The sequence below is a fragment of the Aegilops tauschii genome, chromosome 3, assembly GCF_002575655.3.
Source record: "Aegilops tauschii subsp. strangulata cultivar AL8/78 chromosome 3, Aet v6.0, whole genome shotgun sequence".
NCBI classification, from domain to species: Eukaryota; Viridiplantae; Streptophyta; class Magnoliopsida; order Poales; family Poaceae; genus Aegilops; species Aegilops tauschii.
Window position 1 is genome coordinate 186,921,425 of NC_053037.3, and position 14,505 is coordinate 186,935,929.

General features: G+C 47.7%; 1 protein-coding gene across 1 annotated transcript; it reads left to right on the forward strand.

The window, feature by feature from the left end:
* Window positions 1-3,846: 3,846 nt before the first annotated feature.
* Window positions 3,847-5,418, forward strand: LOC109777449 (uncharacterized). Its single transcript, XM_020336082.4, has 2 exons — window positions 3,847-4,801; window positions 4,902-5,418. The coding sequence occupies exons 1-2, from the start codon at window positions 3,981-3,983 to the stop codon at window positions 5,302-5,304; spliced, it is 1,224 nt and encodes a 407-aa protein (XP_020191671.1). The 5' UTR covers window positions 3,847-3,980; the 3' UTR covers window positions 5,305-5,418.
* The last annotated feature ends 9,087 nt before the right edge of the window (window positions 5,419-14,505 follow it).

The following is a 14,505-nucleotide window of genomic DNA, read 5'->3' on the forward strand; positions in this document are numbered from 1 at the left end:
CCCAAGGAGGGGGGTGCGCTGCCATCCCCATGGGCTTCCCTGTCTCTCCTTTAGGCCCATGTTGACCCAACACTTTCCCGGGGGGTTCCGGTAACCCCTCGGTACTCCGGTAAAATACCCGAATCACTCGAAACCATTCTGATGTCCGAATACAACCTTCCAATATATGAATCTTTACCTCTTGACCATTTTGAGACTCCTCGTCATGTCCGTGATCTCATCCGGGACTCCGAACAAACTTCGGTCACCAAAAACACATAACTCATAATACAAATCGTCATTGACCGTTAAGCGTGCGGACCCTACGGATTCGAGAACTATGTAGACATGACTGAGACACATCTCCGGTCAATAACCAATAGAAGAACCTGGATGCTCATATTGGCTCCTACATATGCTACGAAGATCTTTATCGGTCAAACCGCATAACAACATACATCATCCCCTTTGCCATCGGTATGTTACTTGCCCGAGATTCGATCGTCGGTATCCTCATACCTAGTTCAATCTCGTTATCGAAAAGTCTCTTTACTCGTTCCATAATGCATCATCCCGTAACTAACTCATTAGTCACATCGCTTGCAAGGCTTATAGTGATGTGCATTACCGAGAGGGCCCAGAGATACCTCTCTGATACATGGAGTGACAAATCCTAATCTCGATCTATTCCAACTCAACAAACACCTTCGGAGACACCTGTAGAGCATCTTTATAATCACCTAGTTACGTTGTGACGTTTGATGGCACACAAAGTGTTCCTCCGATATTCGGGAGTTGCATAATCTCATAGTGAGAGGAATATGTATAATTCATGAAGAAAGCAATAGTAATAAAACTAAATGATCATTATGCTAAGCTAACGGATGGGTCTTGTCCATCACATCATTCTCTAATGATGTGATCCCGTTGATCAAATGACAACACATGTCTATGGTCAGGAAACTTAACCATCTTTGATTAACGAGCTAGTCAAGTAGAGGCATACTAGGGACACTCTGTTTGTCTATGTATTCACACATGTACTAAGTTTCCGGTTAATACAATTCTAGCATGAATAATAAACATTTATGATGATATAAGGAAATATAAATAACAACTTTATTATTGCCTCTATGGCATATTTGCTTCAATTATCACATTCAATGAAATTTCCTAATACTTGATTGTTGTGTTTCTAATTAGAGCACTGGAGTTGCACCTGAGATGAGTGGATGGTAAATGGAAGATATCGATTATAAACACTTTATTATTTAGATATTATATATGAAAATATCATGTAATTATAAATGCCAGTTACAATCACCAACAATCTTACTGGATGATTGTTTTTGGGGCCTCAATCCATTTGAACCAAGAAAAGTAGATGGGGTCCATCCAAAATCTTTTGAGCTATGAATAGTAGATGGGGAAGGGTTGAACTATTTTGCGCTACCATGGTTCCTAAATGGTAGGAGTGATGTGTTTCTTTGCAGCACTTCCTAAATGTTAACCTCCAAGTGCCTAATTTCATATTCAATACTTTGCCAGGTATTTGCATCTTGGAACATATGTTTTAAGGGAACAAAATCCCCCATGTGTTGTCTTCAATGAATGCATAATAGCAATGAGCATGCTTTCGAGAGACTCGGTCTTAAGCATAAAAATGCACCAAAGTGCTATATATCTATTGCAATTTAGTGTAAAGAGCCATATATTTTTGTACCACTTTCTTTATTTTGTGCATCAGGTCTGGTAGTATATGTCGTTGAATTCCATTATTTACCGTAATACTCCCTCGGTCCTTGAAAGAGTGTACTTCCAACTTTGTTGAAAAGTCAAACTTTTTTATGTTTGACCGTATTTATACAATAATAGAACAACATTTATGCCATCAAATTAGTAGCATTAGATTCATGATAAAATATATTTTAGTCATATACCTATTTGGTTTCACAAGCATTGACATATTTTTTGCACAAACTCGGTCAAATTTTAAGATAGTTTGACCCTCCAACAAAGTTGAAAGTACACTCTTTGAAGGATGAAGTACATTGCAAGTGGAGTGGATTTCAATTATTTTCATTATATTACCAGTTATATTTTCTGTACATGTGAAATTTAACATGCTCATGTTTATATATGCAACAAGTACAAATTTTGAAAAGCCCGTGACAACGCACGGGCAGTCTACTAGTATAGGAAGGCATCTGAGACGACAAGGCACCAAGTCTAGCAAGACATAGCGCTGCCTGGACAACCCTATGTCTCACTCATAGCGAGATGCAGGGACCCGTGTATTAAAAGAAAATATTAAATATGCACAAAAAATGTTAAATGTGTATAACAAAAATGTTAACCAAGTATTAAAAGAAATATAAATCTTACATTCGAAAAAACGTTAATTAAACATTTGAAAGTATTAAAATGCACATAGAAAAATAAAGCACGGAAAATGTATAAACGTACAAAACATTATATTGACCGTGTCTTAAGAAATGCTGAACTTTTATTTTTAGAATGTAATAGTGTATTAAAAAATATTCTTGATGTGTAATAAAATTTAGAATAAGAACCCAAAGTGATAAAGAAAATACGACAAGTTCAATAAATACAGAAGCCATAAAAGAAAGGACAAAGAAATAGGTGCAAAGAAATGAAAACAATGAATTCAATTTAAAAAGAAAAAGTATTAAAAACCAAGAAAGAAACAAAAGACGAAGACAATCATGGAAGTAACAAATAGAAATAAAAGAAAAATCGAAGAAAAAATACCAAAGTATTATGACGAAACAAAGAAACCAAACGAAAAACCAAAGAAGAAATAAGAAAACCGAAAAAATAAAAATAAACGAACAAGCATAGTATTCATGGCCTATACACATGGGCCCGGCAGAAAAGATTAAGGCGAAAGAGATGCTAGTACCGCCATAAGCGCCACATAGTATTCATGGCGCCCAACCGTTCACCAATGCAGAATAATGTCTAAAACCATCGCGAATCTCCATGCACGTTGATTCAACTATTACAAAATTGATGAAACTTTGTTAAATCTTAGTCAATTGAGATTCAGACATCCAAATGCGTCCTTGTTATTGTACATCTAAATGATTTAATAAAGCATAAAAAGGAAAAGAAAAAGAGGAAACTATATACCCACACGAATCTCTGCATAAGATAAATGACATATGACTTAGATGTGCAATATTTATGACACATCTAAATGTGCTTTAACAATACTCCTTCCATTTTATTTACTCTGCATATTAGAGTTGACTGAAGTCAAACTTTGTAAAGTTTAACCAAATTTATAAAAAACAATATAAATATATTTACCATAACAAATATATATGATGTGAAAGTACATTCAATAATAAATCTAATATTATTGATTTGTTACTGTATATGTTAATATCTTTGTTTCTAAACTTTATCAAAGTTTACAAAGCTTGATTTTGACTAAAGCAAATATGTGCGAATTAAATAAAAAGGGAAGGAGTGCTGTTTAGCAAAGCCGAATGTGGTAACACTTCACACCTTCAGCCCGGCAGCATTTTAGTTCTCTAATATACACAACAAATCCAACCAAGCTTTGGTGGTTTAGTAGAGCTTAGGGCCGTCGTGCTTAGGCGTAGCTGCGAAGGCGATCGTGGCAGCTCAAAGTAAGTTTATCCCTTTTGGCATGCACATGTCGGCATGTATACAACCGAGAAGGCCACGAAGCCGCGCAAGCGTACGTGTCCGCCACTCTGACACGCGTCGCGCCGCGCGCCGCTCGCGGGTCACCGGCCGCCACCGCTCTCACGCCCGCGCCCTTCCAGACCTCTCTCGCCCGTCGCCACCTTTTATTAAGCTCGCTCGCCGTCGTGCTTCTCCACTCGCACGGCGAAGAACAGGGCACCTCTGACCGAACATAGCAGCATAGCATCTCCCCACGCTCTCACGCATCACCACAGCTACAGCATCAAGATCACTAGTAGTAGATCAACTAGCCAGGTATAGCTATGGCGTCCGAGCAGAGTCGCCGCGAGGAGCGCGCGCAGGCCGCGGCGCAGAAGGCGACCGACGAGCTCGCCGCGGCCAGGCGGGACATGCGCGAGCCCAGCAGCCCAGGACGGCGGACCGGCATCTTCGGCACCGTGCAGGAGAGCGCGCGCTCCCTGATGGGCGCCGTCCGCGACACCTTCTCCGGCGGCGTCCGGGACACAACCACGGCACACGACAGCCACTCCACAGGCGCCATGGGGACCGCGGGGGGGAAACTCAATGAGTACGGGAGCTACGCATCCCAGAAGGCCGATGAAGGGAAGGAGAGCGCGAGTGAGATGGCGGAAGCCGCCGCGGGGAAGACCAAGGAGACCAAGGATGCGGCCGCGGAGAAGACGAGGGAGATGGCGGACGCCGCCGCGGGGAAGACCAAGGAGACCAAGGACGCGGCGGTGGAGAAGACGAGGGAGATGGCGGACACCGCCGCGACGAAGGCCGTGGAGACCAAGGACGCGGCCGCAGAGAAGGCGCGCGGCGCGGGGGAGATGGTGACGGAGAAGGCGAGGAGTGCCAAGGACACGGCGGCTGACAAGGCGAGTGGAGCGGCGGAGAAGGCGAAGGGCGCCAAGGACGCAGCCTTCGATACAGCGGAGGGTGCCAAGGAGTACATGGTGGACAAGAAGGAGGACGCCCGGCGAGCGCTCGCCGGCTCGGCCAAGGATAGCAAGGGCGAGACGAACGAGTCGGCGTGGCAACAGGGCCAGGACGTGCGGCGGCGGGCGGCGGAGAAGGCCGAGGAGGTTCGTCAGCGCACGCACCAACCGCCGGAGGAGGGGAGGTAAAGCACCGTCGCCAACAGCCACGCCGTGGTTCAAGAATCAAGGTGCGAAGGCTTCAATACTAAGTTGATGGAATGCGTGATTGTGTTGAATCTGCAGGTCGAAGTCGGCAACGGAGAACATCTTCGGGTCGGCGCAGGGGTTGACGGAGGCGTTCAAGGAGAAGATGACGATGCCGACGGACGTGATCGAGCGGAAGCTCGCTGAGAGGAAGGGGACGCCGACGGACGCGAGCAGGGGCGAGGCACTGAACACGGACGACGTGATGATGCGCGTGAAGGAGGCGGACCAGATGACCGGGACAGGGTTTAACGACGTCGGCAAGATGGGCGAGGAGGGCACGGGCATGAAGGCGGCACTGAGGGTCGACGATGAGGAGGACGTGATGCTGCGGGTGAAGGCGGCGGACCAGATGACAGGGCAGGCGTTCAACGACGTCGGCCCGATGGGCGAGGAGGGCACGGGATGGGGTCCGGCGTTGAGGGCGCGGAAGGACGCCTGAGAGCGTTGACACGTGCATGCACTCCTGTTGCGTGTGAGCGTTTTGTGTGACACTTTGTAGTACAAGCTACTCCTGTAGCAAATCAATAAATTATGCCCGGCAACTTTTTATTAACTAGATAGAAGATGCCTCGCGCGTTGCTGCGGAACAATTTGCGACAGCCATTTTATTATATAAATAAACAGCAAAAAAGGAAGATATAATATAGACTCAATGGGCTCTGCAGTCTAGCAAGAGGTTCACAAAGTCTAAGTCACGATTCATAACATGTTCAAAATAATGTTGCTCAAGAACACAATGCGTATGCAAGAATTAACTACACAGCCAATGACCGAATCACAACACTAACTATCAGACATGTATATGAGCAATTCAATGATCTCTAAATCTCTGATGCTAATTGTGCTTTTGAATGACGAGTGAAGCACTGACGATACTGGACTAAATCTCTGATGCTAATTGTGCTTCTGACTGACAAAAGTGAAGCACTGACGATACTGGACTAAATCTGAGGAAATTTTTGACAAAAATGACATGGTTTCCTGATCATTCCAACTCGGGGTGCCTAGCTCCACCAAAACTCGAAGAATCAAGGAATAATAAGTAGTGTGGATCTGCTTCGTAATAATCACCTGAATGACATTATCAGAATGTGCTTAACAACGTGATAACGAAATTGCGTGCATGCTTGCCTGGACACAGAACAATGCGCAAAAGGATGTCCTCGAGTGCGCACATAGGCTGCAGTAAATTGCTGCTCCAAATCGAGAAGCCATTGTGTAAAACGTAGGTTTGGCTCAACCTTCAAAGGAGTGGCCTATCACATATATGTAATGATGACATACAAGTCCAATACCAATAAGGTATGATTTACACAGTAGGGCTACAATACGAAGTCTAACACCCTCACTCAATCTCAACTCACTCCTGAAGTATCTAGGAGGTTGAGATTGCGCCTACAGACCTCAAACATGGGAGAAGGTAGAGGCTTGATGAAGATGTCCGCAAGTTGATTTTTTGAAGAGATAAACCTGACTTGTAGTAGCTTCTGTACAACACGTTCCCTCACAAAATAATAGTCAATCTCAATGTGTTTAGTCCGTGCATGGAACACCGGGTTTGACGACAGAAACGTAGCACCGATGTTGTCACACCAAAGGACCGAAGGATGTGGCTGAGCAACTCCTAGCTCTCGAAGTAGGGACTCAATCCATATAAGTTCAGCAGTTGCATTGGCAACCGACTTGTACTCAGCTTCTGTGCTGCTGCGGGAAACAGTGGCTTGCTTGCGTGCACTCCAGGCGATCAAATTAGGACCCAAGAACACAGCATGTCCCCCCGTGGATCGCCTGTCATCTGGACACCCAGCCCAATCAGCATCAGAGAATGCAGAAAGAACTCCGGAGGAACTGGGGCGCAGGTGAAGACCAAAGGAGACAGTGAGACGGACATAACGCAGTATGCGCTTCACAGCAGACCAGTGTATATCAGTGGGAGCATGAAGATACTGGCACACCCTGTTAACCGCAAAGGAGAGATCAGGACGCGTGATCGTCAGATACTGCAGGCCACCAACATACTCCTGTACTCAGTAGCATCCTCAGGAGAGAGAAGAGCACCATCAGCAGCAGAAAGGGTGTCAGTGGAGGACATGGGCGTACGCGATGGCTTGCACTTGAGCATACCAGCATGGCACAAGAGATCAAGAGAGTACTTCTTCTGGGTGAGAGCCAAACTGCCACGAGACTGATGAGCAACCTCAATACCCAGGAAGAAATGAAGTTGTCCTAGATCCTTAACTGCAAAATCACGACCAAGTGCAGTCACAAGAGCATCAGCAGCCGTCGGAGATGAGCTCACCAGGACAATATCATCCACATACACAAGGAGGTACATGGTCACACTCGGTCGCTGAAACAAGAACAGTGAAGTATCAGCCGTCGAAGGAATGAACCCATGAGTGCGTAGAGCTGAAGCCAGGCGAGCATGCCAGGCACGGGGAGCCTGCTTCGGTCCATATATGGCCTTCGTCAGATGACAGAGATGATGAGGCTGAGTGTGATCAATAAATCCAGGTGGCTGCCGCATGTAAACCTCTTCTTCAAGCAATCCATGAAGAAAAGCGTTCTGCACATCAAGCTGGCGGAGAGACCATCCGCGAGAAACTGCCGAAGACAGAAGAAGTCGAATAGTGGTAGGCTTGACAACTGGGCTGAATGTATCCTCATAGTCCAGGCCCTGACGTTGTTTAAAGCCCTTAGCCACGAGACGCGCTTTGTAGCGCTCAATGGAACCATCTGCATGTTTCTTCACCTTGAACACCCACTTCGAATCAATGATGTTGACGCGAGACGGGGGGGGAACAAGTGTCCAGGTCTTATTCTTCATAAGAGCATGATATTCTTGTTCCATAGCAGCCCTCCAGTGTGGAATACTCATAGCGGCTTGATAACTGCGTGGTTCGGCGGTTGGATCATCCACAGCATGAGCCAGGCAAGCAGCAAGATAGGTGACCGTGCCATCAGTGCGCTCCTTGGGACGAACAATGCCACTGCGGCTGCGAGTGTGTGGACGCCGCGGGGGAGCAAATACCGAGGCCGGCGGGATGTCTGGAGCAGGTGAGGCTGGTCCAGGGGACTCCGGCGAAGAAGGACCGAGTGACGTCGGGCCGGGCGACGTCGGACCAGGCGACAGCAGGCCTGACGACGTAGGCCCCGGCGGCGTGTGAGCCGCTGCAGACCCGGGCAAAGTAGGCACCAAGGACGCCCACGAGGATGGCGAGGGCGACGATGGAGGGGAGTCCGGGCGACGGAGACTGCTCAGAGGAGGCCGTCGCAGGCTCTGGCACGGTCGTAGTAGCCAGCATGGGCTCCGGCCCAGGCGCGGTTGGAGACGGGGCGCCCGGTGCGGGGTCGAGGGCGGGAGGCGTTGCATGCACTGGCCGATCGACGTGCACTACAGGCGACGTAGCGGGTCCATCAGGGAGGAGTTCCAGGCGAGCTCCACGTCCAATTCCTGCACCATGATTAGGTAACAACACATGCGAATATGCAACATCTTCAAATTGGCCAGGCATAAGAGGAGATGAATGCATAGAAGGTGTTGTGGTGGATGACTGGGGCATGGCAGAAAAGGGGAAGACGGTCTCATCAAAAACAACATCCCGAGATATGTAGACTCTATTGGTTGGGACATGGAGACACTTGTAGCCTTTATGGAGAGAACTATATCCTAAGAACACACACTTTTTGGAGCGAAACTCAAGTTTGCGATCATTATAAGGACGAAGATGAGGCCGGCAAGCACACCCGAACACCTTAAAAAAAGGTATAGTCAGGAGTTTCACCTAAGAGAAGCTCAATCGGAGTTTTCATATTAAGAACACGCGTAGGTAATCTGTTAATGAGAAAACACGCGGTAGCAAAAGCATCACTCCAAAAACGAAAGAGTACAGAAGCATGAGCAAGAAGTGTGAGGCCGGTCTCAACTATATGGCGATGTTTGCGCTCAACAGCGCCATTCTGCTGATGTGTATGCGGGCATGATAAACGATGAGAGATCCCAAGCTTATTAAAAAAGGTGTTGAGGTTGCGATATTCGCCCCCCCCCCCCAATCTGATTGAACATGGATAATTTTATGCTTGAGTAGACGTTCAACATGCAATTGAAACTGTATGAATATATCAAACACATCAGATTTGCGCTTAAGAAGATAAAGCCAAGTGAAGCGGCTATTGGCATCAACAAAACTGACATAATAGGTGTGACCACTAACCGATGTTTGTGCCGGACCCCACACATCAGAAAACACAATTTCAAGAGGGTTCTTTACTTCTCTAGTAGATGAAACAAAAGGTAGCTGATGACTCTTGCCTTGCTGACAGGCATCACACACGGACATCTCTTTATTGCTAGACACTAATGGCAGCTCAGGACGGTGGATTATGTGGCGAACGATGGGTGTGGCGGGGTGACCAAAGCGAGAGTGCCACTGGGAAGGCGACACACGAACACCGCTGAAGACGCACGGGGCAGATGGATCCTCCAAACGGTACAAGCCTTGGCTCAACCGGCCACTAAGCAGAACGTCCCGGGTTGCTCGATCCTTAACAAAAAGATTAAAAGGGTGAAATTCACATAGGACATGATTATCAAGTGTGAGCTTAGGGACAGATAAGAGATTACGAGTTACCGTGGGTACCCGTAAAACATTACGAAGATGGAGCTGCCTAGAGGGATGACTAGTTAAAAGAGATGCTTGGCCAATATGAGAGATGGGCATACCTACACCATTGGCGGTGTGAACCTGATCGTGCCCGTAGTAGGGCTGGTAGGTGGAGAGTTTGTTGAGCTCGTTCGTCATGTGATCCGTGACGCCGGTGTCCATGTACCAGGCTGGATCAACAGGGTAGGATGGTGTGTATCCCTGCTCGACGCGCGGGTCCTTGCCCTGGGCGGCGATGTGGGCAGACGGGGCAGCAGCGATGTGGGCAGCCGGGGCGGCGGCGGGAGGACCAAAGTCTGCCATGGCAAACTGGCGCTCGTTGCCCTTGCCGTCGCTGCCGATGCCAAGGAAGCTCCTCTGAAAGCGGCGGTGACACTTGGAGGCGACATGGCGTTCATGACCACATAGCTGGCACACCACCCTAGTGTTAGGGCCCCCACCTAGGGTCGATGCAGGAGGCGGGGCTGCCTTGCCAGGTGACGGGGTAGGTGGGCGCTGGCCACGAGAGGCCCAGAAGGCCGTCGGCTGGGCGGTGATGGTGGCGGAGGAGCGACGAGCCTTGACGCGTTGCTCGGTGAAGAGGAGGCGTGAGTAGAGCTCGTGAGGAGGCATCGCTGGCTTGGCGTTGTGGACGGCCTCGGCGAGATTGTCGTAGTCGGCGTCGAGGCCTTTGATGACGAAGCCGGCGAACTCCTCGTCGCTAAGCGGCCGACCAATAGAGGTGAGCATGTCCGCCAGCACCTTCATCTTGTTGAAGTAGGTCGTAGCGGAGGAGTCCAGCTTCTTGATGTCGGCGAGTTCGCTGTGAAGGGCCATCGAGCGGGAGGTAGAGACCTGGGCAAAGGCGTGCTCCAGGGTCGTCCAGGCGTCCATGGAGGTGGCGGCGAAGAGACAAAGGCCAGCGACCCCATCGCCGAGGGAACCCTGGATGGCAGAGAGGATCGCCTGGTCCTGCTGCACCTACATACGGTGTTCCGGGTTGATGGTCGGGCCGTGGACGGTAGGGATGACTTGCGGAGGACATGGTAGCGAACCATCAACAAACCCGAGGAGAGACCGGCTGCGTAGCAGCGGTAGGACCTTGGCGCGCCAGAACAAGTAGTTGTCCGGCGTGAGTCGGATGGCGATCAAGTTGTCGAAGTGGAACGGCCCGGTGGGCGTGATTGCGCCAGTAGCACGGACGATTGGCGGCGGAGCCGCGACGGGATCCACGACCGCGACCGATGCCGCGGGTGGCTGCGCGGGGACGATCGGGATCACGGCCGCGGGTGGTGCCATGAGCGAGGCCGCGGGTGGCTCCGCGGGCAGCGTCTCCCCCGAGATCGCCGGGATGACGGCGAGTGTTGAGGAGGATCCAGAGGAGGCCATCGCGGGCGGCGGCGGCGCGACTGGTGCTGAGGCCGTCGCGGGCGGTGACGGTGGGATCGGTGTTGGGGAACGTAGTAATTTCAAAAAAAATCTACGCACACACAAGATCATGGTGATGCATAGGAACGAGAGGGGAGAGTGTTGTCCACGTACCCTCGTAGACCGAAAGCGGAAGCGTTAGCACAACGCGGTTGATGTAGTCGTACGTCTTCACGATCCGACCAATCCAAGTACCGAACGTACAGCACCTCCGAGTTCAGCACACGTTCAGCTCTATGACGTCCCTCGAACTCCGATCCAGCCGAGCTTTGAGGGAGAGTTCCGTCAGCACGACGGCGTGGTGACGATGATGATGTTCTACCGACGCAGGGCTTCGCCTAAGCACCACTACGATATTATCGAGGTGGATTATGGTGGAGGGGGGCACCGCACACGGCTAAGAGATCAATAGATTAATTGTTGTGTATTTGGGGTGCCCCCCTGCCCCCGTATATAAAGGAGCAAGGGGGGAGGCGGACGGCCTAGGAGGAGGGCACGCCAAGGGGGGAGTCCTACTCCCACCGGGAGTAGGACTCCTCCTTTCCTTGTTGGAGTAGGAGAAGGGAAGGGAGAAGGAGAAGGAAGGAAGGGGGCGCCCCCCTCCCTAGTCCAATTCGGACTAGTCCATGGGGAGGGGTGCGGCCACCCTTCGGGGCCTTTCTCTCCTTTCCCGTATGGCCCATTAAGGCCCAATACGAATTCCCGTAACTCTCCGGTACTCCGAAAAATACCCGAATCACTCGGAACCTTTCCGATGTCCGAATATAGTCGTCCAATATATCAATCTTTACGTCTCGACCATTTCGAGACTCCTCGTCATGTCCCTGATCTCATCCGGGACCCGAACTCCTTCGGTACATCAAAACACATAAACTCATAATATAACCGTCATCTAACTTTAAGTGTGCGGACCCTACGGGTTCGAGAACTATGTAGACATGACCGAGACACGTCTCCGGTCAATAACCAATAGCGGAACCTGGATGCTCATATTGGCTCCCACATATTCTACGAAGATCTTTATCGGTCAAACCGTATAACAACATACGTTGTTCCCTTTGTCATCGGTATGTTACTTGCCCGAGATTCGATCGTCGGTATCTCAATACCTAGTTCAATCTCATTACCGGCAAGTCTCTTTACTCGTTCCGTAATACATCATCCCGCAACTAACTCATTAGTTGCAATGCTTTAAGTGATGTGCATTACCAAGTGGGCCCAGAGATACCTCTCCGACAATCGGAGTGACAAATCCTAATCTCGAAATACGCCAACCCAACAAGTACCTTCGGAGACACCTGTAGAGCACCTTTATAATCACCCAGTTACGTTATGACGTTTGGTAGCACACAAAGTGTTCCTCCGGTAAACGGGAGTTGCATAATCTCATAGTCATAGGAACATGTATAAGTCATGAAGAAAGCATTAGCAACATACTAAACGATCGAGTGCTAAGCTAACGGAATGGGTCAAGTCAATTACATCATTCTCCTAATGATGTGATCCCGTTAATCAAATGACATCTCATGCCAATGGCTAGGAAACATAACCATCTTTGATCAACGAGCTAGTCAAGTAGAGGCATACTAGTGACACTCTGTTTGTCTATGTATTCACACATGTATTACGTTTCCGGTTAATACAATTCTAGCATGAATAATAAACATTTATCATGATATAAGGAAATAAATAATAACTTTATTATTGCCTCTAGGGCATATTTCCTTCAGTCTCCCACTTGCACTAGAGTCAATAATCTAGTTCACATAACCATGTGATTTAATACCAATAGTTCACATCACCATGTGATTAACACTCATAGTTCACATCGTCATGTGACCAACACCCAAAGCGTTTACTAGAGTCAGTAATCTAGTTCACATCGCTATGTGATTAACACCCAAAGAGTACTAAGTTGTGATCATGTTTTGCTTGTGAGATAATTTTAGTCAATGGGTCTGTCACATTCAGATCCGTAAATATTTTGCAAATTCTATGTCTACAATGCTCTGCACGGAGCTACTCTAGCTAATAGCTCCCACTTTCAATATGTATCCAGATTGAGACTTAGAGTCATCTGGATCAGTGTCAAAAACTTGCATCGACGTAACCCTTTACGACGAACCTTTTTGTCACCTCCATAATCGAGAAACATATCCTTATTCCACTAAGGATAATTTTGACCGCTGTCCAGTGATCTACTCCTACATCACTATTGTACTCCCTTGCTAAAATTAGTGTAGGGTATATAATAGATCTGGTACGCAGCATGGCATACTTTATAGAACCTATGGCCAAGGCATAGGGAATGATTTTCATTCTCTTTCTATCTGCTGCCGTGGTCGGTCTTTGAGTCTTACTCAATTTCACACCTTGTAACACAGGCAAGAACTCTTTCTTTGACTGTTCCATTTTGAACTACTTCAAAATCTTGTCTAGGTATGTACTCATTGAAAAGCTTATCAAGCGTCTTGATCTATCTCTATAGATCTTCATGCTCAATATGTAAGCAGCTTCACCGAGGTCTTTCTTTGAAAAACTCCTTTCAAACACTCCTTTATGCTTTGCAGAATAATTCTACATTATTTCCGATCAACAATATGTCATTCACATATACTTATCAGAAATGTTGTAGTGCTCCCACTCACTTTCTTGTAAATACAGGCTTCACCGCAAGTCTGTATAAAACTATATCCTTTGATCAACTTATCAAAGCGTATATTCCAACTCCGAGATGCTTGCACCAGTCCATAGATGGATCGCTGGAGCTTGCATATTTTTTAGCACCTTTAGGATTGACAAAACCTTCTGGTTGCATCATATACAACTCTTCTTTAATAAATCCATTAAGGAATGCAGTTTTGTTTATCCATTTGCCAGATTTCATAAAATGCGGCAATTGCTAACATGATTCGGACAGACTTAAACATAGATACGAGTGAGAAACTCTCATCGTAGTCAACACCTTGAACTTGTCAAAAACCTTTTTGCGACAATTCTAGCTTTGTAGATAGTAACACTACTATCAGCGTCTGTCTTCCTCTTGAAGATCCATTTAATCTCAATGGCTCGCCGATCATCGGGCAAGTCAACCAAAGTCCATACTTTGTTCTCATACATGGATCCCATCTCAGATTTCATGGCCTCAAGCCATTTCGCGGAATCTGGGCTCACCATCGCTTCTTCATAGTTCGTAGGTTCGTCATGGTCTAGTAACATAACCTCCAGAACATGATTACCGTACCACTCTGGTGCGGATCTTACTCTGGTTGACCTACGAGGTTCAGTAACAACTTGATCTGAAGTTTCATGATCATCATCATTAACTTCCTCACTAATTGGTGTAGGTGTCACAGGAACCGGTTTCTGTGATGAACTACTTTCCAATAAGGGAGCAGGTACAGTTACCTCATCAAGTTCTACTTTCCTCCCACTCACTTCTTTCAAGAGAAACTCCTTCTCTAGAAAGGATCCATTCTTAGCAACAAATATCTTGCCTTCGGATCTGTGATTGAAGGTGTACCCAACTGTCTCCTTTGGGTATCCTATGAAGAAACATTTCCCCGATT

Bases quoted from the DNA above. Each gene is read 5' to 3' on its own strand.
- LOC109777449 (XM_020336082.4), top strand. From the start codon at position 3,981: ATGGCGTCCGAGCAGAGTCGCCGCGAGGAGCGCGCGCAGGCCGCGGCG. The intron at 4,802-4,901 runs GTAAAGCACCGT...TTGAATCTGCAG, and splicing joins CAACCGCCGGAGGAGGGGAG to GTCGAAGTCGGCAACGGAGA.